The 17857-nt window shown below is 51.9% G+C and overlaps 1 protein-coding gene across 4 annotated transcripts in view; it reads left to right on the forward strand.

Annotated features, from left to right (window-relative positions):
* Positions 1–17857, forward strand: part of dis3l2 (DIS3 like 3'-5' exoribonuclease 2) — a 55431-nt gene that overhangs the window by 11642 nt on the left and 25932 nt on the right. For all 4 annotated transcript variants that reach the window (XR_013327361.1, XR_013327360.1, XM_077724305.1 and 1 more), the window contains 7 exons: positions 9256–9314; positions 12525–12754; positions 12824–12997; positions 16961–17040; positions 17117–17229; positions 17367–17474; positions 17575–17808. Coding sequence is in view for 2 of the 4 variants with exons in the window: in XM_077724305.1 (XP_077580431.1) it covers positions 9256–9314; positions 12525–12754; positions 12824–12997; positions 16961–17040; positions 17117–17229; positions 17367–17474; positions 17575–17808 (998 nt within the window). In the remaining 2 variants the exon portion in view is untranslated. The remainder of the gene's footprint in view (positions 1–9255; positions 9315–12524; positions 12755–12823; positions 12998–16960; positions 17041–17116; positions 17230–17366; positions 17475–17574; positions 17809–17857) is intronic.

Consider the following 17857-nt stretch of genomic DNA (forward strand, 5'->3'; position numbering starts at 1 on the left):
ACAGTGAGCCGGGAAAGTAAATCATGAGTGCTGACTTTCTGTTTTAGGATCAAATTAAAAGGAAGATTATAGATGTATATAATATTTCCTGATTTTACCCCCTTTAAATCAATAATTGCAATCTATAATCCTTTTTATCTTTGTGTTTTTAGTTCAAAAATCATTTTGTAAAATCTAAAAATATCTAAAAATATTTTCTGTTTTCCACTTATTTTCCATTACTAAGAAAAAAAGCTCAAATAAACACTTTTAGATCTATAAAAATGGAATAATTATGGCTTTTGATTTAGTTCTTTGAATCCAATTTTTAAAACTATCTAAAGATATCTAAAATGGTCCGGCCCACATGAAATCAAGTTAATGAGGCCCGCAAACCAACCCGAGTCTGACACCCTTGATATAAGGCATTAAATGAGGAAAAGAAAAAATGATACACAGTGACCGAACATGCTGAAGGTGAGCAAAAAGTATGCCGATGTAGTGTGTCACTATGGCATCAATGAAACTACCATACATAAAAAGAAAGAGGCCAACATTCTAAAGACGGCCACCAAATCCTTTTCAAAGGACATCGAGTGGTAACTACAAATGTTATTTTTTTGGATTAAAACCATCAATGTTTTCTTGGGTTACAACCATTAACCAGTTTTTTTTTAATTACCTGATTTTGGTGAGTAAAATATGGCTAAATTCCTAAATAATATTTCAATTGTGGGCCCGGTTCGGATATCTGAAAAGCTCCAGTGTTTGTATTTAAGCTCCAGTGTTTATATTTAAGATCCAGTGTTTATATTTAAGCTCCAGTGTTTATATTTAAGCTCCAGTGTTTATATTTAAGCTCCAGTGTTTTTATTTAAGCTCCAGTGTTTTTATTTAAGCTCCAGTGTTTGTATTTAATAACTAGATGTTGCTAGGAAGTGAATTTTAGTGCAATTTTTGCCATATAGCCATTGACGTCCATCGCTGTCTTTTCATCGCTGTCTTTTCCTGGGTAAATCACCCCCTGGCCTGAGAACTTGCATTGTTGAAATACTTGGAAACATAGATAGATGGTCATTTTTAGCAAACAAATAAAAGTCTTAGTTATGTTTAGCTTGGAACTTTGACATTAAAATAACAGGCAATAAGTAAAATTAATTAATTAAAAAGAAGACAAAGCAAACTCAGAGATGGTGTTTTTATTGAAGCAGTAAAACTTAACAAAAATTACATAAACAAACCTTTTCAAATTCTGAACAAAAATTACAAATACAAACTTACAAATTATGTACAATAGGAAATCACAGATGAGAGTTTTTATTAAAAAACAGTAAATCTTTGGTATGCAATGGCTTGCAGGTACTCTCCACTAATTTTTTCGCAAATTTATCTGGGTTTGTATAGAATGGTCGTTGTCGTGGCGCTCGTCCGCAGGTATTTGAACAAATGTATACACTCAATCGGCATGCAATTGATAGATTTTAACATTGGAAGAAATAGGGATGTAATGTTATTGTTTATGGAACTTGTAGCAGTGTGGGACGTGCCGTGCCGGGACGTGCCGGGACGTGCCGTGCCGGGACGTGTCGTGCCGGGACGTGCTGTGCCGGGACGTGCCGTGCCGTGCCGTGCCGGGACGTGCCGTGCCGTGCCGGGACGTGCCGGGACGTGCCTGGACGTGCCCGGACGTGCCCGGACGTGCCCGGACGTGCCCGGACGTGCCCGGACGTGCCCGGACGTGCCCGGACGTGCCCGGACGTGCCCGGACGTGCCCGGACGTGCCCGGACGTGCCCGGACGTGCCCGGACGTGCCCGGACGTGCCCGGACGTGCCCGGACGTGCCCGGACGTGCCCGGACGTGCCCGGACGTGCCCGGACGTGCCCGGACGTGCCCGGACGTGCCCGGACGTGCCCGGACGTGCCCGGACGTGCCCGGACGTGCCCGGACGTGCCCGGACGTGCCCGGACGTGCCCGGACGTGCCCGGACGTGCCCGGACGTGCCCGGACGTGCCCGGACGTGCCCGGACGTGCCCGGACGTGCCCGGACGTGCCCGGACGTGCCCGGACGTGCCCGGACGTGCCCGGACGTGCCCGGACGTGCCCGGACGTGCCCGGACGTGCCCGGACGTGCCCGGACGTGCCCGGACGTGCCCGGACGTGCCCGGACGTGCCCGGACGTGCCCGGACGTGCCCGGACGTGCCCGGACGTGCCCGGACGTGCCCGGACGTGCCCGGACGTGCCCGGACGTGCCCGGACGTGCCCGGACGTGCCCGGACGTGCCCGGACGTGCCCGGACGTGCCCGGACGTGCCCGGACGTGCCCGGACGTGCCCGGACGTGCCCGGACGTGCCCGGACGTGCCCGGACGTGCCCGGACGTGCCCGGACGTGCCCGGACGTGCCCGGACGTGCCCGGACGTGCCCGGACGTGCCCGGACGTGCCCGGACGTGCCCGGACGTGCCCGGACGTGCCCGGACGTGCCCGGACGTGCCCGGACGTGCCCGGACGTGCCCGGACGTGCCCGGACGTGCCCGGACGTGCCCGGACGTGCCCGGACGTGCCCGGACGTGCCCGGACGTGCCCGGACGTGCCCGGACGTGCCCGGACGTGCCCGGACGTGCCCGGACGTGCCCGGACGTGCCCGGACGTGCCCGGACGTGCCCGGACGTGCCCGGACGTGCCCGGACGTGCCCGGACGCGCCCGGACGCGCCCGGACGCGCCCGGACGCGCCCGGACGCGCCCGGACGCGCCCGGACGCGCCCGGACGCGCCCGGACGCGCCCGGACGCGCCCGGACGCGCCCGGACGCGCCCGGACGCGCCCGGACGCGCCCGGACGCGCCCGGACGCGCCCGGACGCGCCCGGACGCGCCCGGACGCGCCCGGACGCGCCCGGACGCGCCCGGACGCGCCCGGACGCGCCCGGACGCGCCCGGACGCGCCCGGACGTGCCCAATGAAACTACCATACATAAAAAGAAAGAGGCCAACATTCTAAAGACGGCCACCAAATCCTTTTCAAAGGACATCGAGTGGTAACTACAAATGTTATTTTTTTGGATTAAAACCATCAATGTTTTCTTGGGTTACAACCATTAACCAGTTTTTTTTTAATTACCTGATTTTGGTGAGTAAAATATGGCTAAATATGGCTAAATTCCTAAATAATATTTCAATTGTGGGCCCGGTTCGGATATCTGAAAAGCTCCAGTGTTTGTATTTAAGCTCCAGTGTTTATATTTAAGATCCAGTGTTTATATTTAAGCTCCAGTGTTTATATTTAAGCTCCAGTGTTTATATTTAAGCTCCAGTGTTTTTATTTAAGCTCCAGTGTTTTTATTTAAGCTCCAGTGTTTGTATTTAATAACTAGATGTTGCTAGGAAGTGAATTTTAGTGCAATTTTTGCCATATAGCCATTGACGTCCATCGCTGTCTTTTCATCGCTGTCTTTTCCTGGGTAAATCACCCCCTGGCCTGAGAACTTGCATTGTTGAAATACTTGGAAACATAGATAGATGGTCATTTTTAGCAAACAAATAAAAGTCTTAGTTATGTTTAGCTTGGAACTTTGACATTAAAATAACAGGCAATAAGTAAAATTAATTAATTTTGCCCGGACGTGCCCGGACGTGCCCGGACGTGCCCGGACGTGCCCGGACGTGCCCGGACGTGCCCGGACGTGCCCGGACGTGCCCGGACGTGCCCGGACGTGCCCGGACGTGCCCGGACGTGCCCGGACGTGCCCGGACGTGCCCGGACGTGCCCGGACGTGCCCGGACGTGCCCGGACGTGCCCGGACGTGCCCGGACGTGCCCGGACGTGCCCGGACGTGCCCGGACGTGCCCGGACGTGCCCGGACGTGCCCGGACGTGCCCGGACGTGCCCGGACGTGCCCGGACGTGCCCGGACGTGCCCGGACGTGCCCGGACGTGCCCGGACGTGCCCGGACGTGCCCGGACGTGCCCGGACGTGCCCGGACGTGCCCGGACGTGCCCGGACGTGCCCGGACGTGCCCGGACGTGCCCGGACGTGCCCGGACGTGCCCGGACGTGCCCGGACGTGCCCGGACGTGCCCGGACGTGCCCGGACGTGCCCGGACGTGCCCGGACGTGCCCGGACGTGCCCGGACGCGCCCGGACGCGCCCGGACGCGCCCGGACGCGCCCGGACGCGCCCGGACGCGCCCGGACGCGCCCGGACGCGCCCGGACGCGCCCGGACGCGCCCGGACCTACCTGGCACGTCCAGGCACGTCCAGGCACGTCCAGGCACGTCCAGGCACGGGACGTGCCGTGCCGGGACGTGCCGGGACGTGCCGTGCCGGGACGTGCCGTGCCGGGACGTGCCGTGCCGGGACGTGCCGTGCCGGGACGTGCCGTGCCGTGCCGGGACGTGCCGTGCCGGGACGTGCCGTGCCGGGACGTGCCGTGCCGGGACGTGCCGTGCCGGGACGTGCCGTGCCGGGACGTGCCGTGCCGGGACGTGCCGGGACGTGCCGTGCCGTGCCGGGACGTGCCGTGCCGTGCCGGGACGTGCCGTGCCGTGCCGTGCCGGGACGTGCCGTGCCGTGCCGGGACGTGCCGTGCCGGGACGTGCCGTGCCGGGACGTGCCGTGCCGTGCCGGGACGTGCCGTGCCGGGACGTGCCGGGACGTGCCGTGCCGTGCCGGGACGTGCCGTGCCGGGACGTGCCGTGCCGGGACGTGCCGTGCCGGGACGTGCCGTGCCGGGACGTGCCGGGCCGTGCCGGGACGTGCCGGGCCGTGCCGGGACGTGCCGGGCCGTGCCGGGCCGGGCCGTGCCGGGACGTGCCGGGACGTGCCGTGCCGGGACGTGCCGTGCCGGGACGTGCCGTGTCGTGCCGTGCCGGGACGTGCCGTGCCGTGCCGGGACGTGCCGTGCCGGGACGTGCCGTGCCGGGACGTGCCGGGACGTGCCGTCCAGGCACGGGACGTGCCGTGCCGGGACGTGCCGGGACGTGCCGTGCCGGGACGTGCCGTGCCGGGACGTGCCGTGCCGGGACGTGCCGTGCCGGGACGTGCCGTGCCGGGACGTGCCGTGCCGGGACGTGCCGTGCCGGGACGTGCCGTGCCGGGACGTGCCGTGCCGGGACGTGCCGTGCCGGGACGTGCCGTGCCGGGACGTGCCGGGACGTGCCGTGCCGTGCCGGGACGTGCCGTGCCGTGCCGGGACGTGCCGTGCCGTGCCGTGCCGGGACGTGCCGTGCCGTGCCGGGACGTGCCGTGCCGGGACGTGCCGTGCCGGGACGTGCCGTGCCGGGACGTGCCGTGCCGGGACGTGCCGGGACGTGCCGTGCCGTGCCGGGACGTGCCGTGCCGGGACGTGCCGTGCCGGGACGTGCCGTGCCGGGACGTGCCGTGCCGGGACGTGCCGGGCCGTGCCGGGACGTGCCGGGCCGTGCCGGGACGTGCCGGGCCGTGCCGGGCCGGGCCGGGCCGTGCCGGGACGTGCCGTGCCGGGACGTGCCGTGCCGGGACGTGCCGTGCCGTGCCGGGACGTGCCGTGTCGTGCCGTGCCGGGACGTGCCGTGCCGTGCCGGGACGTGCCGTGCCGGGACGTGCCGTGCCGGGACGTGCCGGGACGTGCCGTGCCGGGACGTGCCGTGCCGTGCCGGGACGTGCCGTGCCGGGACGTGCCGTGCCGGGACGTGCCGTGCCGGGACGTGCCGTGCCGGGACGTGCCGGGACGTGCCGTGCCGGGACGTGCCGTGCCGGGACGTGCCGTGCCGGGACGTGCCGTGCCGGGACGTGCCGTGCCGTGCCGGGACGTGCCGTGCCGGGACGTGCCGTGCCGTGCCGGGACGTGCCGTGCCGGGACGTGCCGGGACGTGCCGGGACGTGCCGTGCCGTGCCGGGACGTGCCGTGCCGGGACGTGCCGTGCCGTGCCGGGACGTGCCGTGCCGTGCCGGGACGTGCCGTTCCGTGCCGGGACGTGCCGTGCCGTGCCGGGACGTGCCGTGCCGGGACGTGCCGTGCCGGGACGGGACGTGCCGTGCCGGGACGGGACGGGACGTGCCGGGACGTGCCGTGCCGTGCCGGGACGTGCCGTGCCGTGCCGGGACGTGCCGTGCCGGGACGTGCCGTGCCGGGACGTGCCGTGCCGGGACGTGCCGTGCCGTGCCGGGACGTGCCGTGCCGGGACGTGCCGTGCCGGGACGTGCCGTGCCGGGACGTGCCGTGCCGTGCCGGGACGTGCCGTGCCGGGACGTGCCGTGCCGGGACGTGCCGTGCCGGGACGTGCCGTGCCGTGCCGGGACGTGCCGGGACGTGCCGGGACGTGCCGTGCCGGGACGTGCCGTGCCGGGACGTGCCGTGCCGGGCCGTGCCGGGACGTGCCGTGCCGGGACGTGCCGTGCCGGGACGTGCCGTGCCGGGACGTGCCGTGCCGCGCCGGGACGTGCCGTGCCGCGCCGGGACGTGCCGTGCCGCGCCGGGACGTGCCGTGCCGCGCCGGGACGTGCCGTGCCGCGCCGGGACGTGCCGTGCCGCGCCGGGACGTGCCGCGCCGGGACGTGCCGCGCCGGGACGTGCCGTGCCGCGCCGGGACGTGCCGCGCCGGGACGTGCCGTGCCGCGCCGGGACGTGCCGCGCCGGGACGTGCCGTGCCGCGCCGGGACGTGCCGTGCCGCGCCGGGACGTGCCGTGCCGCGCCGGGACGTGCCGTGCCGCGCCGGGACGTGCCGTGCCGAGCCGGGACGTGCCGTGCCGCGCCGGGACGTGCCGTGCCGGGACGGGCCGTGCCGTGCCGGGACGTGCCGTGCCGTGCCGGGACGTGCCGTGCCGTGCCGGGACGTGCCGTGCCGTGCCGGGACGTGCCGTGCCGGGACGTGCCGGGACGTGCCGTGCCGTGCCGGGACGTGCCGTGCCGTGCCGTGCCGGGACGTGCCGTGCCGTGCCGGGACGTGCCGTGCCGGGACGTGCCGTGCCGGGACGTGCCGTGCCGGGACGTGCCGTGCCGGGACGTGCCGTGCCGGGACGTGCCGTGCCGGGACGTGCCGTGCCGGGACGTGCCGTGCCGGGACGTGCCGTGCCGGGACGTGCCGTGCCGGGACGTGCCGTGCCGGGACGTGCCGTGCCGGGACGTGCCGTGCCGGGACGTGCCGTGCCGTGCCGGGACGTGCCGTGCCGTGCCGGGACGTGCCGTGCCGGGACGTGCCGGGACGTGCCGTGCCGGGACGTGCCGTGCCGGGACGTGCCGTGCCGGGACGTGCCGTGCCGGGACGTGCCGTGCCGGGACGTGCCGTGCCGGGACGTGCCGGGACGTGCCGTGCCGGGACGTGCCGTGCCGGGACGTGCCGTGCCGGGACGTGCCGTGCCGGGACGTGCCGTGCCGGGACGTGCCGTGCCGGGACGTGCCGTGCCGGGACGTGCCGTGCCGGGACGTGCCGTGCCGGGACGTGCCGGGACGTGCCGTGCCGGGACGTGCCGTGCCGGGACGTGCCGTGCCGGGACGTGCCGTGCCGGGACGTGCCGTGCCGGGACGTGCCGTGCCGGGACGTGCCGTGCCGGGACGTGCCGTGCCGGGACGTGCCGTGCCGGGACGTGCCGTGACGTAAATTGTTTCAGAGGTTTGTTTGTTTTAGAAGTTGTTATTCATAAAATATTTGCGGTACACCATATAGCTGTAGCTAATTGTTAAGTCCACTCATTAAAGCATTTCAAATTGGCGTTTGTTCCAAATCTCCAAATGTCTCCACTTTCATGAGTTTCCACTTGGGGAAGGACCTCATCCCTGACTCAGAGAAGGGCTTACCACCTTTTTCCGACTGAGGTCTATGGTCTCAGATTTGCAGGTGCTGATTCTTATCTAGACCACTTGACACTCAGTTGTGAATCATTCCACTGGGATTTTGAGATCACTGCCTTATGAACCCAACAGAAATTCATCATCTGTATAACGCATGCAATTGCGACACCAACAACTCTGTGGAGTCCCATTGGCCAAAGAGCCTGATGAGTCTCCTTCAGCCTGATGGAATCTTTTACCCCCGGTGCCCACCAGGTTGTGGGGTTGCCATCACGACAGGCACCGACCACCTTGCAGCCCAGCTTGGTTCTGCAACCTTGGCAATGAAGGTGTGGACCAAGGTCTTCTAGGACAGCTCCACACTTCAAGTACAAATGCATGTCTAAGACATGCAGCCAGCCGCATGTTCAATGACGCGACTAAAAGTCGATCATTACCCTCCAGGTCTTACATTTATTGGCCCCGTGAGCATTTAATACCCCCAGCAAAATTGGAGTTCCCAAATGGTGCACTCTCCAGCACCTCATCCAAGGACTCCAAAAAGGGAGGATACTCTGAGCTGCTGTTTGATGTTTAAACGCAAACAACAGTTAGGTCCCATTAGGACCCTCTTGTCTACCGGGGTGAACCCCATTGTATAAGACCGAACCAGAGGGACATACTTGCTTGTATGCTCACCATGGGAAACTGAAAATTTTCTGGTCAAAGTTGAAGCATGTCCAACCGTTCTCGAGAGCGCTAGCGGTACCAGAGTCCAAACTGTGCTTATAGGAGAGCCCGACCAGATCCAACCGAAACCTCTCTACCTCACGTACTGGCTCAGCCTCCTTCCCAACCAGAGTGGTGGCCAAGCCAGTTTCTGCAGCCGGGGATCAGACTGCTAAGGATCCCTCCTTTGGCTACCGCCTAACTGTCGTCGCACCCGACCTCTTTGGCCCCTCCCACTGGCGGTGAGCTCCTAGGAAGAGGACCCCATGTAGCGTCAGCGGGATGTGCCCGGGCCGCATGGATGCAGGCCCGGCCGCCTGGCACTTGCAATCATCTCCCACCGCCGGGCCTGGGTCCAGAGTTGGGCCCTTGGTAATCTGCATTTGGGCGAGGGAAATCGTGGTTCTTTCATGCAACTCGTCCTAAGCGGTCTTCTGAGTCATTCTTTGTCTTTTCCCTCACCTCGGAAAATTTTGCCATTGGTGACTCTACCAGGGGCACAAGGCCCCAGACATATTGGCTCCGAGGATCAATGGGACACTCAAACCCCACTACCCAGATAAGATGATGACTTATTAGCAGGGATAACAATGTTCATTTAAAATGCCTAAGAGAACAACTGGTCAAATATATTAGAAACTCTTTCTGCCTATAACTTAGAGATTTAGCACTCACTTGTTCTCTTGCGTTTGCCCATGTTTCCAGCATTTATTTTCAAGCATTTTTCATGTATTTAAAAAATATTAATTTCACTGACTTTACAGTACTTATAAATTGAATCTTTTTTTTGGTCATGTTTCCAGATCTGGAAAATATTCTCCAATCGCCATCTATTGATCAAGTACTTCAAATGACTGCTAAAGTAAGCTTTCTATGCATTTTTTGGATTATAAGGCATCCCACATTAAAAGGCACACCATCAATGATCAAGTTTCCTTACATACAGTAATCCCTCAAATATTGCGGTGAATGTAGACCAGACATGCCCGCGATAATAAAAGAATCGCAGTCGGGTCACTCCTTTTATAACTTTTTTTGTTTCTTCAGTGTTGAGTCCTAGTAGCAAAAGTGGCTTCCGCTTACTAGTTTAAGCGTGGATTTTCACATTTTTATGAGCCTTTAAAAAATCTTTCAGCGCTGAGTCCTAGTGGACAGAGTGGCTTCCGCTTACGAGGTAAAATTAATAATGGAAAAAATTGCAAAGTTATGAATTTGCGATAAATGAGGACATGATAATCAAGGGATTACTGTATATAAAATGGATCTGATTATAACGGTTACTAAACAAAACCAAACAAATATTTCAAAATTTATTAACCTCTTCACAGGAACGCTCAACATTATTTTATTATAACACATGAAATACAGAAGAATACGCTCACTTTTTGAGTTCACTCTTGTTCCACAGATCATCGAACATTTAAATGCCTGTCTCAGTCTTGTACCATTTTGCCATTCGACAAAGATTCCTGTCTTGGTGAAAAGCTTATATGCCACTTCCCGTATTTACTTGCATATAAGCCGTTTTTGTCGGACAAAAAAATGACAAACGAGGGGACGTCTTATATGAGCATAAAATACTTTTTTTGACGTCTATGCATGAAATTCAAGAAGAATAACGTACCTATCTTGCATAAAACATGAAAAAAACTTGCGTTACCAAGATGCGAGCAGCCTTGATTTTGAAAATAAATAAATGAATAAATAAACAAATAATTTCACTTTGATTTTTATAAATGTCCTATGTTTTCTGTTGTTTTCATTAAAAGGCAGTTTATATGCTCCTTCTTGTTCCGGCACCTAGGCGGGCAGCTTGGGCTTCTATCGTTGTCGTTTGAGTTCTATTCTTTAATGGAGAACACCGTAAATATTTACAGTGGAGTTTGATTCAGTGTTCATCAAAGTTGACTGCAAAGTGTTGTCAAAGAAGAATGCTCTACATTGTCAATTACTACTTGGATTTAATTTAAAAGAAGATGAAGAATCATCTCTGCCTTCATCTCACTCTCTGACCGGAGTATCTGTGCTAATGAGGTGTCCCAGCGCGATCAAAGAACATCCCAACGCTGAGCTAACTCGCTAATATAGATTTTTTTTCATTGTATTTCTTGTACGAAAGGGACAACTGTTAGAGTAATATGAACCATCGGAAGAATTGAGATAATTTGACATTAGAATCAATATGGCTGCCACATCTTAAACTTCTGGTAAGAAAATTGTTCGACCAGAGGTCGTTGATAGGCAGGATTCTGCAAGTGTCGGCGCCCCGTATGCGCGTCTTAAAATTCATGATTGGCTGGTTCGCACCCCCTTGCTGCGTCACTATGGTATCGCATCCTCACCCTCTTCCTACTGCAACAAAGAAATTTCCCGATTACGGGATGAATAAAGTTATCCATTATGTTTATCCAACAGAACTCTTACATTGCTAGGATTCTGTAAGTGTCTGTGCCCCGTCTGCGTCATAAAATTCATGAATGGTTCTTTCATTTGGTTCATTTTTAGTGGTTTATTGTTCTTTTTAGGAATTTGGAATTTGGAATCCTACTCCACGGGAGGACAAAAACATATTTTTACTATTGTAGATTTACAAAAAATAGTTAGAAAAATATTTGTCTACATAATTCTACGCAATTTTCCCACAAAAAAAGCGTACGATGAAAATAGTCAAAAATATAAAATAAACAATCAGATTTACCGCCTCCGGTCGATTATGGTTACTATGTTACCTTTATTATTTCTTTAATTAGAAAGCCTCAGGTTCTCATCAAGATAGACTTATTTTTTCTTTAAAATTGAAAAATTCTATATTTATCATCTACAAAGACAGGCCTACTAAAACTTCCTTATGCTATTGACCCAAATAATGTGCTTTTGATTCATGCAATATCTCAGAAATACCACTTGTGATTATTTTTCTTAAGATTTTCCCTTCAAAGTAACACATTTGTACTCCTATTAAAACCATGAATATGGAGGTGAAAATTGGGAATCAGGTGGTCGGCTTATTTGCGAGAAATTATAAAATTCCAAAATTTCAAGGCAATTTTCAGAGTGCGGCTTATACGCGCGGGCATTTTTTATGCGAGTAAATACGGTAAGGCTGATATCCCAGCTAAGGGGTGGGCAAACTTTTCGGCCCGGGGCCCACATATAAAAATTTGGCAGATGGGCCGGGTCAGCACAAGATACGATACATATAAAAAAACTGCATCCGTTAACAGTACATATGAAACATAAACTGAAAAAAAGTACTAAAGTATTAATATACTCATCACTCATCATTAAAGTAAAAAGTAAAAAATAAAGTAAAAAGGAACCTATTAAGAAATATTAAAAAGCAATTTTAAAAAAAAAGTAAAACTGAAAAACAAATAAGAGTGGACAGAGCTACTGCCACTGGCTTCTGCGTGACGGCACCATTTTGGGGAAAAAAAACAAAAACATTATTTGGACAACGTCGGCGGGCCGGATCAAAAAGCCTAGCGGGTTTGCCCATGTCTGTCCTAGCCCATGCATCTCCAATCCATTGGCATACATATATTGGGGTAACTTTCCTGCTGTTGAATCCGCTTTTGATATGATGATCTTATGCTACCAAGTAGTTTGAATTACAACTTTGAATTTTTCACATCAATATCAATGGTTGGATTTATTTGTTAATCCACCCGAAATCATGGCTACAAACTAGTTGTGTTTACTTGGTTTTGGCGGGTTTTACAGGTTCGATCAGGCGCTCATGGAGATAAATAATGAAAGCCATCCAGTCCCTGATGTAAACCTCTCTACTGTGAGTTATAAATCTGATTGGCATATATGTCTGATGCCATAAACATATCACTCCATGAGGCTCCACATCGTGGGGCTAATTAGCACTCTTTAGGGCTGCGTACAAGGCAGGTTCATACACAAGACGTACAGTCAAGTTTTTTGAAAAATAGAAGGATTTTGGGCCCTATAGAAGGAAAAGTATGGTAATAAAAAATATAAATGATGAAAATCTAATTATCCTTGGCCTTTATGATTTCAAATTGCTTATAAACCCATGCTTATAATCTATTTACCATGCCAGGTGGTGTACATTGTTGAAAAGAGGCATTCAAGGGCTGTGACAGGGTCCCTAAAATTTCTACCAGACAAGCCTTTTGCCTTGTTCTCCCCTGTGGATCACCGTGTGCCAAGGATTAATGTTCCCCTGACTGATTGTCCCGAAGACTTTAGCTCTCGTCCGAGTGACTACGCCAATACACTATTCATCTGCCGCATCACCAACTGTCCGGTTGACAGCAACTTTGCAGAGGGGTGAATATTTCAGAGTGTAAACTACACGTTGGCATGTTAACAACCATATTTTACCCTGTGTTCCATAAGTCGACTGGCGAAGACATTGGGCCAAGCTGGGGAAATCGAACCCGAAACAGAGGGCCTTCTGATAGAATATGGTGTAGATTATTCAGAGTTCTTGAGTGAAGTGATAAATTGCTTGCCCAAGAATTTCCCCAGGAACATACCACCTGAGGAGATGGCCAAGAGAAAAGACTTGAGGTGAGACTTGAACAGTTATGCATAATATAGTTCCATTCTTACAAAGCAACTGCAACCCCATCTATCATCTATTATATATCATCTATTATCTACCATCTATCATTTATCAATCTATACATAGTACCTCTACATACGATCAGCTCAAAATACGAGAAAAATGTATTTTCACGACCATACAGCACATATTTTTTGCTGCAGTGTCGGTAACGAGTGCTATTTCTGTATTTTAAACACAAAGGACGCACCATTTTTTAGATGCATCAGGCATGGCACAAATACACCAGCTTAAACATGCACGCTACACCCACACGCTAAAAACACATTATTTAAAAGGCAACGGAAGCAAAACTGAGTTCGGTTGTACTTTATTTAGCTATTTTACAATGTACTCGCGTCATCATCACCCACAATACATAGTGGGGGAAGTATTTAGTCACCCACCAATTGTGCAAGTTCTCCTACTTGAAAAGATTAGAGGTCTGTAATTGTCAGCATGGGTAAACCTCAACCATGAGAGACAGAATGTGGAAAAAACCTGAAAATCACAGTTTGATTTTTAAAGAACTAAAATAAAATTAGTGGAGTAGAGTATGTGGTTATCTGCAAGATATCTGGCTGTCAGAGGTATTACTTCTTCTAACAAGGTCTCCACTCGTTACCTGTATTAATAGCAATAGTTTTAACTCATTATCTGTATAAAACACACCTGTCCACAACCTCAGTCTGTTAGACTCCAAGACCAAAGCGCTGTTGAAGTAAACCACAGACGAAATTGTTGACCTGCGCCATGCTGGGAAGACTGAATCTGCAATATGTAAAACGGTTGGTGTAAAGAAATTAACTGTGGGAGCATTTGTTAGAAAATGGAAGATGTTCAAGACCACTGATAATCTCCCTCGATCTGGTGCTCCATGCAAATCCCACCCCTGGGGTCAAAATGATAACAAGAATGGTGTGCAAAAATCTCAGAACCACACAAGGGGACCTACAGAGAGATGGGAACACAGTATTAAATGCTATAGGTAACACAATGTGGCGCCAGGGACTCAAATCCTGCACTGCCACTGGTGCTGTTTTTCTGCAAAGGAACCAGGACGTCTGATCTGTATAAAGGAAAAAAAGGAATGGGGCCATGTATCGAGAGATTTTGCTTGAAAATCTCCTTCCATTAGCAAGGACATTGAAGATGAGACGTTGCTTGGTCTTTCAGCCTGACAACGATCCCAAACACACTGCCAGGGCAAAAAAGGAGTGGCTTTGTAAGAAGCATTTCAAGGTCCTTGAGTGCCCTAGCCAGTCTCAAGATCTCAACCCCATAGAAAATCACTGGAGGGAGTTGAAAGTCTGTGTTGCCCAACAACAGCCCCAAAACATCACTGCCCTAGAGGAGATCTGCCCATGGAGGAATGGGCCAAAATACCAGCAACCGTGTCTGAAGAGTTCCAGAAAACATTTGGCCTCCATTATTGCCTGCACAGGTTATATAACAAATTATTAAGAATGGGATAGCTTGGACAATAGGTGTTTGACTAAATACTTATTTGCCTCACTGTGTGCATGTGTGCGTGCGTGCATGCGTATCTATGTATACGTATTTGTGTGTATGTATGTACAGTAATAACTTTACATACGAGTGCCCCAACATATGAGCAATTTGAGATACGAATACAATTTTGAGCAAATCTTTACCTTAAGATATGAGATAAATGTTTATATACAATGGTACCTCTACATACACGCACCCCTACATAGGAGCATTTCGAGATACAAGGAACATTTTGACATGCAAGAAAGCCAGGTGGCCAAGACATGAGAGGCTGTTTATTCATTGTATTTTTGCCGCATCTCTTTCGTGTATAACAGACATCTACGAGCACTGGCCGGAGCTTGCATTTTCCCGTGTTTTTCCCCCGTTAGTCAACGCCTAATATAAAGTGAACAACAATGGATCCAAAGCATACAGGTGGAATGAAGAGTTGTGCAAAGAAAAGGCTAACTTTGACAATCAACATTAAGCGCGAAATAATTGAAAAATATGAAATTGGAATACGTGTCACCGAGCTTGCTTGGCAATACAAAAGGACTATGTCAACCATATGCACCATCCTAAAGCAGAAGGACGCAATTAAGAAGAAGAGGCCTTCCAAAGAACTAACTATAATATTCCGCCGGCGCAGTGACATTCATGACGAGATGGAGAGCCTTCTTTTACTGTGGATAAAAGATAAACAGTTAGCAGGAGTAAGCGTGACCGAGTCAACTATAAGTGAAAAAGCCAGCGGAATGGATTTGATAACAACGAAAGGATCTGAAAAGGGGGAGCTTTCAACACCTTCAGAACTCTTTAAAGCGAGTCATGGTTGGTTTGAAAAATAAAAAATAAAAGATCTGGAATACACAGTAATTAGACACGGGGAAGCAGGAAGTTATAATCCGAAAGCCGCGGTAGAATTTATCAAGACATTATCCTCGATTATCACCCAGGAAAGTTACATCCCCCAACAAGTGTTCAACAGCGACGAAACTGGTCTTTTTTGGAAGAAGATGCCCAGGCGGTCATTCATCATGGCAGAGGAGATGGCACTACTGGAGCATAAACCTATGAAGGACTGCTTAACTCTAGCCTTGTGTGCCAATGCCAGCAGTGACTTTAAAATTAAGACTCTGCTGGTGTACAATGCAGAGAACCCGTTTGCTTTCAAGAGACAAAATATCTCAAAAGAAAAACTCCAAGTGATGTGGCGCGCTAATTGTAAAGCTTGGGGTAAGTGCATTTATTCAGGGAATGGGTTAATCTCTGCTTTGGTCCGGCATTCAAAACATATTTAACAGAGAAAAGCCTGCCAATGAAATGTCTCCTGGTCCTCGACAATACCCCTAAACTCGTATGTTGAGGTACTGTACGAGCATACAGCCTATGTGAAATGCTGCTTTTGGTTATCATGGGCACTGTCTTTCTCGATGCAACTCAATCATGTAAGTGTCTCTATTAACACTGGGGTGAGCGTTCATTTTTTTCCTGTAGTCAGTGCAGAATGGTGTATGCATGGCATATCTTGCTCGCAAATACGAGGGTAGTATACTACTTCCCGTTGGCAAGTGGTTGTGCGTAATCCTATTGTGACGACATTTTTGTGCATCATTTTCTGAACATTTTGAAGGCAAGGTTAGCAAAACAACGCTTGATAGGTTCATTTTAAACTGCTGCTGAAAGTCAGGGTGGAGGCGGGGAAAATAAATCCAACCTGGGAGAAGAAAGCTATAAAAATTTCAAACAAAATTAGAATTAAGTTGACTGTAAAGTTAGGTTAAACTTATTTTTGAATGTCTCTATCGTAATGCAAGGTCATTTAAATGTGCGTGTTACGAGCGTGTTGCCGTGCAAAAAGTATCTCTCTCTCTCGCTCGCCCGCCCGCCCGCTCTCTCGCTCTGTGTGTCTCTCTGTCTGTCTGTCTCCCTCGCTCTGTCTGTCTGACTCCCTCGCTCTGTCAGTCTCTCTCTTTCTGTCTCACTCTCTGTCTCTCTCTCTCGGTCTCTCTCTCTCTGTCTCTCTCTCTCTGACTCTCTGTCTCTCTCTCTGACTCTCTTTCTCTGTCTTTCTGTCCCTCTCTCTCTCTCTCTCTGCCCTTTGCGCTATCCATCTAATTTTAGTAGTACTATTAAATATCATAACCACTAGTTTTTTTGAATAGATGGTGATTTAGAACCAATAAAAATGTTTTTCCATTCCAATATCCAGTTTTTTTTTTCAGAGGGTTGGAACAAATACATTTGTTTTTAGTTCATTTCTATGGGAACGGTTGATTTGAGATACGAGCAAATCGACGCTCAGTCCCTGAACGCATTAAGCTTGTATCTCAAGGTACCACTGTATATGTAAGATACCATATTCATAATGAAATGTGTTATTTAGCTGCTGCTTTCATTGGCTTTATTAAGGATTTGTGTGGTGTAATGTTTAGGAAGGAGTGCATCTTTACAATTGACCCAGCTACTGCTCGAGATTTGGATGATGCCTTGTCCTGTAAATGCCTACCCGATGGTAATTGACTTTCATGTTGAAGCTCTTTTTTTTCCAAAAGGGGTTTCTTTGATCTCATTGTATGTTTGTGCATCAGGCAACTATGAAGTAGGAGTTCACATTGCAGATGTCAGTTATTTTTTGGAGGAGGGCAATGCTTTGGATAAGATTGCCAGCCAGCGCGCAACAAGTGTTTACCTTGTTCAGAGAGTGAGTATTCAAAACTATTAGTTGATTTCACTAATCGAAATATTTGCCATAGTTTGTCAGCTAAAATTCACAATAGCTCTAAGGGTAATTGTTTCAACTGTAGCTTTTCAACACGACTATGCTTTCTCACTATCTAGGTCGTCCCTATGTTGCCAAGGATTCTCTGTGAGGATCTATGCAGTTTGAACCCACTCAATGACAGGCTCACTTTCTCTGTCATATGGAAAATCACACCCGAAGGAAAGGTAAGTTTATTTGAGATGCAATGGTCAACAATTGATGAAATGAAAAATTTGCTCGCTTGACATATTCACCATAATATTTTCCGGTTATCTTTGGTCACAGATCCTGAATGAGTGGTTCGGCCGCTCCATCATTCGCTCATGTGCCAAGCTGAGTTATGATCATGCTCAGAGCATGATTGAGTTCCCGGAAAAAAAGTTCGCTCCTGCAGAGTTGCCACCTGTGGACCCTGAGCAATCCATTGTCATGATCCACCAAGCTGTGTGTAATCTGCATTCAATTGCTAAGAACCTCAGAGCTCAGCGTTTATCTGGAGGAGCACTCCAACTGGACCAGGTGAATTGTACTGAGTAGTCCGTCAAATATATTTTCAGGTTTGAGGGAT

Source organism: Stigmatopora nigra, chromosome 9, assembly GCF_051989575.1.
Source record: "Stigmatopora nigra isolate UIUO_SnigA chromosome 9, RoL_Snig_1.1, whole genome shotgun sequence".
NCBI lineage: Eukaryota > Metazoa > Chordata > Actinopteri > Syngnathiformes > Syngnathidae > Stigmatopora > Stigmatopora nigra.